Raw genomic sequence first — 9,663 nt, 5'->3', positions numbered from 1 at the left:
AAAAAAAAAGATGCAATTCCCTGGGTTGCCTGGCTGGCTCAGTAGGCAGAGCATGCGAGTCTTGATCTCAGGGTAGTGATTGAGCCCCACACTGGGTGTAGATATTATTTAAAAATAAAATTAGAAAAAAAAATTCAATTCCCAATGAACATATAGAAATAAAAAATATACTTAAATATATTTAAAGCTTAAATAAAGCAAAAACTTAACTGTAATACAAGGAAAAATTGATGTTTTTAAATACTGAGATTTCTACACAATTATTGATATGTTACGTAGAGAAAACATCCAGCAAGAATACAGAAGATTCAAACAATACAGTTAACAAGTGTGACCTAAGAGACATTTACAGAGTTCTGCAAACATTTTTTTCTTAAGAAAATGTAGAATAATCAAGTAACAAATCACCTCAACATATTTTACAAAGTATCACATAAGACATGACTTTTGACCTCAGTGTCATTAGTTGTATGTTAATAATAAAAAGATTAAAAAAAATAATAATAAAAAGATTTGAAAAACCTAGAATTGAATAATACTGTGGTCTTTACACTTTTTTTTAATTTTAATTTTTTTTAATTTTTATTTATTTATGATAGTCACACACAGAGAGAGAGAGAGAGAGAGAGAGGCAGAGACATAGGCAGAGGGAGAAGCAGGCTCCATGCACCAGGAGCCCGACGTGGGATTCGATCCTGGGTCTCCAGGATCGCGCCCTGGGCCAAAGGCAGGCACTAAACCACTGTGCCACCCAGGGATCCCACTTTTTTTTTTTTTTAAGTAGGCTCCTCTCCCAGCATGAAGCCCAATGCAAGGCTTGAACTCATGACCCTGGGATCAAGACCTGACCTCAGATCAAGAGTCAGATGCTTAACAGACTGAGCCCTCCTGGTGCCCAGGTCCTCCTACTTTTGGACTTAGAATCCCTTTAAAATTACTGAGGGATCCAACCTACAAAATTGACAAAGGACTAGTATTTTTTTTTAAAGGATGGATTGATTTATTTATTTATTTATTTATTTATTTATTTATTTATTTATTTATTTATTTATTTATTTATTTATTTATGAGAGACAGAGAGAGAGAGAGGCAGAGACATAGGCAGAGAAGCAGGCTCTCCATGGGGAACCCGACGCAGGACTGGATCCTTGGAACCTGGGATCATGACTTGAGCCCAAGGCAGACGCTCAACCACTGAGCAACCCAGGTGCCCCGACAAAGGGCTAGTATTAATAATATATATATGTGTGTGTGTGTGTGTGTGTGTGTATGCCTATGTATATGTACACACACACAAATATACACACACATACAGAGGCACACAGAAGCCTCACAAATAAGAAAAACTCTAGTAACTCAAGTCAAAAAATGGGCAAAAGAAAAAACATTTCACAGAAGAGGAAACACATGGCCAATAAACATATGAAGATATCCAAAATATATATAGAACTTATAAAACTCAACACCCAAAAAACAAACGATCCAGTTTAAAAATGGGCAGGAGACATGAACAGACATTTCTCTAAAAAAGACATCCAGATGGCCAACAGACACATGAACAGATGCTCATCATCACTTACCACCAGGGAAATGCAAATCAAAACTACATGAGGTATCACCTCACACCTGCCAGAATGGCTAATAGCAACACAAGAAACAGGTGTTAGTGAGGATGTGGAGAAAAAGGAACTCCTGTGCACTGCTGGTGGGAATGCAAACTGGTGCAGCCACTGTGGAAAACAGTATGGAGGTTCCTCAAAAACTTAAAAATAGAGCTACCTTATGATCCAGCAATCACACCATTGGGTTTTTGCCCAAAGGATATAAGAACACTAATTCAAACGGATACATGAACCCCTAGGTTTATAGCAGGAGTATTTACAATAGCCACAACATGGGAGCAGCCCAAGTGTCCATCGAATGATAAATAGATAAAGAAGTATCTCTCTATATATACAATGGAATATTATTCATCCATAAAAACGAAATCTTGCCATTTGCAACATGGATGGAACTACAGTATTATGGTAAGAAAATAAGTCAGAGAAAGACAAATACCATATGATTTCATTCATGTGGAATTTAAGAAACAAGAACAAGCAAAGGGAACAAATAAGAGAGAGAAATCAAGAAACAGACTCTTTAGAGCACAAACTGATGGTCACCAGAGGGGAGGAGGGTGGAGGATGGGGTAAACAGGTGATGGGGATTAACGAGCACACTTGTTGTGATGAGCACCGGGTGAGGTACGGAAGTGTTGCCTCGCTATATTGTACACCTGACACTAACAGTACGCTGTATGTTAACTGGATTAAAAGAAGAAAAGGAAACATATACAGAGATGTTTCACATAATTTGAAACCAGGGAATGGTATATCAAGACCATTTCCTGATTTGAGGGGGTACCATTTGACATGCCACTTGCCTGGCAAAAATTCAAAGGTGTTTGAGAGGAAGTGGACCCACAGAATCTTATACACCACTGATAGTTAACTTTTGAACTACTCTGGAAAACAGGTCATCGTCTCAAGTACAGAGTGGACAGAGACCCCATGACCCAGCAAGTCCACTTTTAGGCCTCCTCCTAAGAAAAACTCTTACAAAATAGAAACTTCTAAAAATGTTTATAGCAGCGAAAACCATGGGAACAACCCGAAAGCACATCAACAGGGATAGACAAATCACGGCATGTTCCTATGTGGGATATTATGGAGCAAACTTTGGTGACAAAAAACATGGACTCCTGGTGATATAATGTTAGGTGGAAAAGACCAATCTCCTAAAAGAATGCACAGCATGATACACTCTTTTTAAGGCTAAAAACAACCAGAATGAACAATGAACCTGGTGCTGGTTACCAGGGTAGGGGTGGGGGCAAGGAAACAGCACCAGGGGACAGCCACATGGATAGATGCAGGTCACTGTCCAGGTCCTAACTTCCATTTGGAATGATGGCTTCTTGATGCTTACAACATTAATCAGAGTAATGTAATCAGGTTAGGGTGCCTGGGTGGCTCAGTCAGTTGAGCGTCTGCCTTTGGCTCAGGTCATGATCCCAGAGTCCTGGTATCGAGTCCCACGCTGAGCAGGGAGCCTGCTTTGCTCTATGCCCCTCCCCGCTCCTTGTGATCTCGCGTTCTCTCTCTCTCAAATAAATAAATAAAATCTTAAAAAAAAAAAAAAAAGGTAACCAGTTATCTGGTTAAGAGACGATGGTGGAGGGACAGAGGATGAGTCTTTAAAGAATCAGTTTATATAATCTAACTACAAGCACTTCAGGTTAGGATAAAACCCCAGATAGTGCTCCATGGGGTAGTCTGTCTTTCAACCCACAGGACACATTCCTTCCTGCCCCCAGGGCTACTGCCTCCCGCTCTTCCTCCCACATGATGTCTCCAATGTCTGTCCCACACCTCTTCTCTGCCCCTCTCTGCGTCCCCTATGCTGTCCCTGTGCTCTCCGAGGGCCGAGGTCACATCACTTCCATCATTCTCTTGGCTCAGATGTCTGTGGGTCTGTCTTCCCCTCAACGGGGAGCTTGTCCAGGGCATCTGTCTGGGTGTCCCCTGGGCATCTAGTGACGATGTGCCGAGTCCTTGGCCCTTGCCCTTAACGACCTTCTCTGCCTCCTCTCCACCATCCTGCCCAATCTTGACCTGTTTCAGCCTCCAACTCAAACTGGCTTTCTTGGGTTCTTCTTCCCTTCGTCAACACTGTCCCTTCCTATTCCTTCCCTCTGGCCCACACCCATATTTAGGCCTCCTCCCTTGCCTGGATGGGTCTCCCCACCTCCAGCTCTTTCTCCACACTGATTGCCAGAGATCTAATGTTTATTTTACATCTCATCTGTCCCCAGTGAAAACTGTTCCATGGCTCGTCACTGCCTGCAGGATCGGTCTGGCCTCCTCAGCTCTGAGGAAGCCCCCGGTGACCACCACGCTCCCCATATCCACTGCGTGTTCTCTCAGTGTGACACAAGGACCCACTTCACTTAGGCAAAGCTCTCCAGCCTGTAGCCCAAGGACGGGGAGCCACGTCCTCCTTGAAGCTCCTACTGGAATGTCAACTGTGCTCCCAGACAGTAGGCACCCATACAGATGGAACTCTTGACACATCTGCATCGGCCCAGGAGCAGAGCCTGGCACACAGCAGTAGCATCTGGGGAAGGGAGGGCCCCTTGTATTCTTCCTGCAGACGAGACAAGGCATGCTCTCTTGTGACAGTTTTTGGATCAATGCTACTTTTTAAAGGTTGTGTGTTTTTTCCTCTGATCTGTGGGAACCCCCCGAGGGCAGCATCTTAGAAGTCTGTGCTGGGTATAGGGGAAGGGCTGTGGCCTCTGCCCACTAAGGACAAGCAGGCTGAGGCCCAGCAGAATCCACAGTGCCCCCTTGTCCCAGAGCCTGCACTCACCGTGTTGAAGTACTCAACGCCAGTGGCTTCGAAGGCCCTTGCCACAGCTTGGGTTGTGGCCACGCAGGCTACAGGGTGGCCATTGCCAATGGACTTGCCCATGGTGACAATGTCGGGGACAAAGTCTTCTCCCTGCAGCTGGAAGGCCCAGAAGTGCTTGCCTACTCGGCCAAAGCCCACTTGAATCTCGTCTGCGACAAAGACCCCTCCGGCCCCGTGGATGTGCCTGTAGCAGAGGACACACAGCTGATGGGGTCTGTGGCAAGAGGGATGGGACCAGAGCTGGGGGGTCCTGGACTCTGAAACCTGGCTCTGCCAGCAACAAGGTGGGGGCATCAGGCAGGCGTCTGGCTTTCTCAGGGCCACCATTTCTTTCTGGTCAAGAGGCCAAGCTGAGGCTGGAATTAGGAACAAATGTCGGGAAGCCCCATTATAGCGCCCCCCTCAGGGCTACTCACTCTGCCACTTCCTGGAAGAAGCCGGCAGGGGGGATGATCTGCCCCGCGACACTGGGCAGAGACTCCACGAAGAATGCTGCAATCTGTGGATGAGACAGGATGCTGGGGCCACCCCGTGGAGACATGGGGTGGTATGCTGGCTCAGCGCTGGCTCCTTGGCGAGAGGAGTCGCCAGCGTTGCCATGTGGTCACCTTGAGCTCCGGATCACATCTGGCCTGTGATTGGGTTTTCTCTCGAGAAGCAAACCAACTCTTACCATGTGGGACTCTCCGGGCCCCTTGTATTTAGCATGTCCCAGATGAAACCCACGGATTCCTCCCCCATGGGCTTCCCTGTCCCTGCCTGGTGACTCCTGTCCCCCCCATGGAGAGAAACGTGGCTTCCATCCATGATCCATGAGTCAGCACAGCCTCTGCCTCCTCATTGTCTGCGTCTGTATCTCGGTACCTCCTGTGTCTGTGTCTCCTGCCCTCCACCCAGACACGCCTACCTCCTGGCACATGTGGGGCTTTCTGCCTTGGCCTCCTGCATCCCCTCTTGTTACTCTCCCTTCAAAGGTTCCCGGTGGCCTTCAGCTGCCCAGCACAGACCTTGTGGTCCTATGGCACTGGGGTGGGGGGGTCCCACCTGCCTCTCCAGGCTCATCTCCTGCCAGCTCGGCCAGGCCACCCCACATTGATGGGGTTCCACCTTTTCAGGCCGCCCCTCTGTTTAGGATGCCTTTCCTCTCCTACCTGCCCCTCCCCTGCCCACTGTGAGTGCTAGCTCCTCCTCACTGAAATCAGGCAGCACTTCCTCTGAGGACCCTCCTTCACACCCACACCAGTCCAGCCCGCATCCCTAGACTCTGGTAGCACCTAGGACACGTCTTTATCTAAACTTCCTGCTGAGCACCCAAACCTCCTACTAGATTCCTCAAAGGTGGGCCCTAGTTCCAGGGTCTCTCAGGGTCCCCAGTGTCGAGCACTGTGCTGGTAGGGAAGGAAATGACACTTGCTGTTCCATTTCATGGGACCCTGCAGATGTGGTTACCTTCCTGCCCTTCTCCTGCACGCTGCTCACCACGCGCTTCACCTCGTTGGCGTAGGCCCCAGCAGGATCGGGGTGGTCCTCCTGGTATAGACCCCGGTAGGTGTCTGGGAGAGGTGCCTGTGGGGAGTGACAGCACCGTGTCATTCAGGCCAGGGGGAGGGCACCGACCTATTGCCCAATTTGGCAGTGCATACCACATGGACCCATTCCTTCTGGCCATCCAGGTCTCGGAACTTGTAGGGACTGATGTCGATCAGCGAGCTCAGGTGACCGTGATAAGCACTGAGGGGAGAAGGGAGGGCTCAGGCCTGGGTGGCACGGACTCCATGGCCCAGCCCCAATGACTGTCTCCTCATATCAGGAGCCACAGGAAGACCGACCCAACCCAGTCCCCAAGTTCTGGGGCTGGGAACCAGCAAGACTTCCTGAAAGGCCATTTACTAGCTAGGTATTGGTGACTTATCATTTAACCTCTCTGGATTCAGTGCTCTCCTCTGTGAAGTTGGCGCAGGGGGAGGTTTCTTTTGCAGAACTGTCATGAATCTTGAAGGGGATAATGCTCTAGCCCTGGGCCTCATGCATAGCAGATACTCAATACCTAAAGCATGGGGCCAATTCTCGTGACATTACAAAGCATCCCTTATTCCCAGAAGAGGCCTGGGGGAAGTGCCCCCTGGTGTATGTAGGGGTGTCTCTGTGGCCTGGTCCTTATGCTTCCCTCTAGTAGCCCAGGCCCCTCATCCTCCTGCCCAAGGCACTCAAAGCTTGAGCCTTACTGATCCCCAGTAAGTGGTAGACCCAGGCTCCTGAAAGGGCACTTACTGGTCTAATACCACCACGTCCCAGTGTCCTGTGTATTGGCGGGCCAGCCTCAGGGCCAGGTCATTGGCTTCTGACCTGTGACAGAAAAGGATGGCATTGCTCAGACAGCTGTCCAAGGGCTTTCCTTATGGATATATGCTTCCTACCGAGAAACCAGGAGGAAATGAGGAGCCCTTTCAGCAGCAGGAAGATCCTCAGGATACCACTTGTGAGTCGTTTGAGCTCATTCATTCAGTGAAAATTTTATCAGATGCCTTTTATGTGCTAAGAGTTGGGTGGTGGTAGGGGGAGGAGTAGTAAATGAAAGGTCCTGGCCCTCCTGGAACTTACATTCTAATATGTGTCAGGGAGGCCAAGTCAAGCCGAAACAAAACAAAAATGAAAAAAAAATGAAAGAATGATCATTTTGAGAAGTGTCCCAAGAGAATCACGCAGACGCTTCCTTCAGATAAAGAGGTCTGATGGGCTGAATTGTGTGCCCCCAAATTCCTATGCTGAAGCCCTAACCCCTAGCAGCTACGAATGTGACTGTATTTGGAAATAGGGCTTTTAAAGAGGTGATTCAATTAAAATGAGGTGGGCAGAGCAGGCCCTAATCCAATCTGACCTGAGTCCTCCTAAGAGGAAATGTGGACACACGGAGACACAAGAGGCGTGGAGATAGAGAACGCCCAGTGAAGACTCAGCAGGAAGGTGGCCAATCATATACCAGGGAGACAGCCTAAAAGAAGCCAAAGCTGCTGAGCCCCTCTTCTTGGATGTTGGCCTCCAGGAGCAGGAGAAATACATTTATATCACGTAAGTCTCCCAGTCTGTGGTGTTGTCATGGTAGCCCAACCTGACAGGGGTCAGGGAAAAACTCGGGGAGGAGATGCCACCTGAACGGGGTCCCCAGGGGAAAGGTTCTAGGCAGTGTAAGTAACCCAGTTCAGGAGAGACACTCCGGGGCCTTGCATACAGGGCCTTGGAAGGTGCCGGATTTTCTTCACTGTGCCGTGCCAAGCTACTGAAGAGTTGTTTTGTGTTTTTAAAAGATTTTATTTTTTAAAATAATACGGGGGCCTTGAACTCACTCTGTGTGAAGCTTGAACTCACAACCCCAAGATCAAGAGTCAAAAACTCTGCCGACTGAGCCTGTGCCAGGCACCTCTGAAGAGTTTTAATCTGAGAAGGGACATGATTCAGCTCCTACTTGGGGAGGAGGCCTCTGGCTGTGTGGGCCTAATGGAATAGAAGGGGTGGGGAGGAGAGCTAGGAGGACACCATGGAGAGCAGAAAGATGGTAGAAGACAGAGGTAGAAGACAAACCTGGTGACAGACGATGGGGACATGATGCGAGCCTGGGAGGGTGTGCGGTTCCTGCCTGGAGCAGAGATGCAGATGATACTGCCGTTTATGAGGGAAGACAGGGTGGAGGTGGCCTTGACGGGGGATATCATCCTGGGAATGGCATCCTGGGAATGGCCAGGAGAGCCTGTGCCCTGGTCCCACACCAGGTGTTGGCAGAAGACAACCAACTCCTTTTGGACACATCAAGTTGGAGATGGTCCAGAAGTAGGCTGTTGGAACCTTGCACCTGGCACACGTGGGCAGCGCCTGGGCTTGAGACACAAATTTGGGAATCACCAGCACATGGACGATATCTAAGCCCATGGGAACGGATGAGATCACAGAGGGAGAAGGCTCAGAAAGACAGCTGCAGAAATCTGGAGCAAGACCAGAGAGCATTTCCAGAAAGTGGCAACACTAGCGACACTGCTGTGAGACAGAACAAGACAAAGACAGCAAAGAGGCCACTGGTTTGGCAATGTGGAAGTCACTGGAATCCAGAGTGAATGTGGTGGAGTAAACTAGCAAATATCACTGTCCCCACTGCCCAGGGAGCTCTGACTCCTGGACCTAGCTCTCAGCTCTTCCCAGAGACGTACTGGTGCTGGCTTTGCCTTCTCCCATGTGGATGACCCTGGGCCAAGCTGGATCCTTTCTTTGAACGACTGTTTCCTTATTGGCAAAACGAAGATGGGAAATTCCACTTCCTAGAAATTACTGGGGACTGGTGTGTGAGAATGACAATGATGATGGTAACGCTCATCACTAGATTCCACATGCCAGGGCACAGGATTTGTAGGAACGTGCTCTCCCAGGTGGGCTAGGTTGGTTCTATGCACACATCATCATCTGCCATTTCTGTTCCCACTGCCACTCCTAGTGTGAGCTACCATCACCTGTCAACCAGGCCGCTGAGCTGGTGCCTATCAATGTCCATTCTTGCTCTTCCTCAGCCCTGAGGAAGCCCTCACTTGCCTGGTTAAAACCCTCAGATGGCTTCCCAACACCCTTAGGATAAAAACAAATTTCTCACTTGGAATGTGTTGGCTCATACCCGCCCCTCCCCCTTTGGGTCCTCAAGTGTGCCGGGTGCCATGCTGCAGGGCTTTGCACTGGCTATTCTGGGTGCTGAGGAACCCTGACAAGAACACTTCCACTTCCAATGTGGGCAGCTTCCTTCCTGCTCATCAGCTCTTTGCCCCATAGTGTTCCTTCAGGGCAGCCTTCTCTGACCCTCTCCGAGCAAGCCTGGAGCCCCTCACTGCATCTCTGCCTCATCAGGTCCCTTATTTCTCCTCCAGACAATGGCCCCTCTTAGTAATTCTGCATTTCTGTGAAGGACCACTCAAGGTTTTCATTCCTCACTGAGCAACCTTGGGGCAGGGATTTCGGCTGTAACCCCCGAGCTGCGATGGATATTCATAGGGCAGAAACAAGGGAACAGATCACCTAGGTAAGTCCCAAGGACAATCACGGAACTGGCAGTCACGGAACGGAGGTAATGGCATGCCTTAGTAAGAGACCAGAAAACTGGACCCAACAGAGTCAGCGCCAGGGTCTACAGCTGGGGATGCGGGCACCCGGCCAGCCAGGCCAAGGCTGCCTCTC

General features: G+C 49.3%; 1 protein-coding gene across 2 annotated transcripts in view; it reads right to left on the bottom strand.

The window, feature by feature from the left end:
* PHYKPL (5-phosphohydroxy-L-lysine phospho-lyase) overlaps nt 1–9,663 on the bottom strand; it is a 34,020-nt gene that overhangs the window by 21,820 nt on the left and 2,537 nt on the right. For both annotated transcript variants that reach the window (XR_012037660.1, XM_072840568.1), the window contains exons 4-8: nt 6,727–6,801; nt 6,099–6,186; nt 5,905–6,021; nt 4,872–4,954; nt 4,414–4,639 (exon numbers count right to left, since the gene is read on the bottom strand). Coding sequence is in view for 1 of the 2 variants with exons in the window: in XM_072840568.1 (XP_072696669.1) it covers nt 4,414–4,639; nt 4,872–4,954; nt 5,905–6,021; nt 6,099–6,186; nt 6,727–6,801 (589 nt within the window). In the remaining variant the exon portion in view is untranslated. The remainder of the gene's footprint in view (nt 1–4,413; nt 4,640–4,871; nt 4,955–5,904; nt 6,022–6,098; nt 6,187–6,726; nt 6,802–9,663) is intronic.

The sequence above is a fragment of the Canis lupus genome, chromosome 10 (assembly GCF_048164855.1).
Source record: "Canis lupus baileyi chromosome 10, mCanLup2.hap1, whole genome shotgun sequence".
In the NCBI taxonomy this organism is placed as follows: domain Eukaryota; kingdom Metazoa; phylum Chordata; class Mammalia; order Carnivora; family Canidae; genus Canis; species Canis lupus.
Note: the sequence above shows the minus strand (reverse complement) of the source record. Positions and strands in the feature narration are given on the sequence as shown.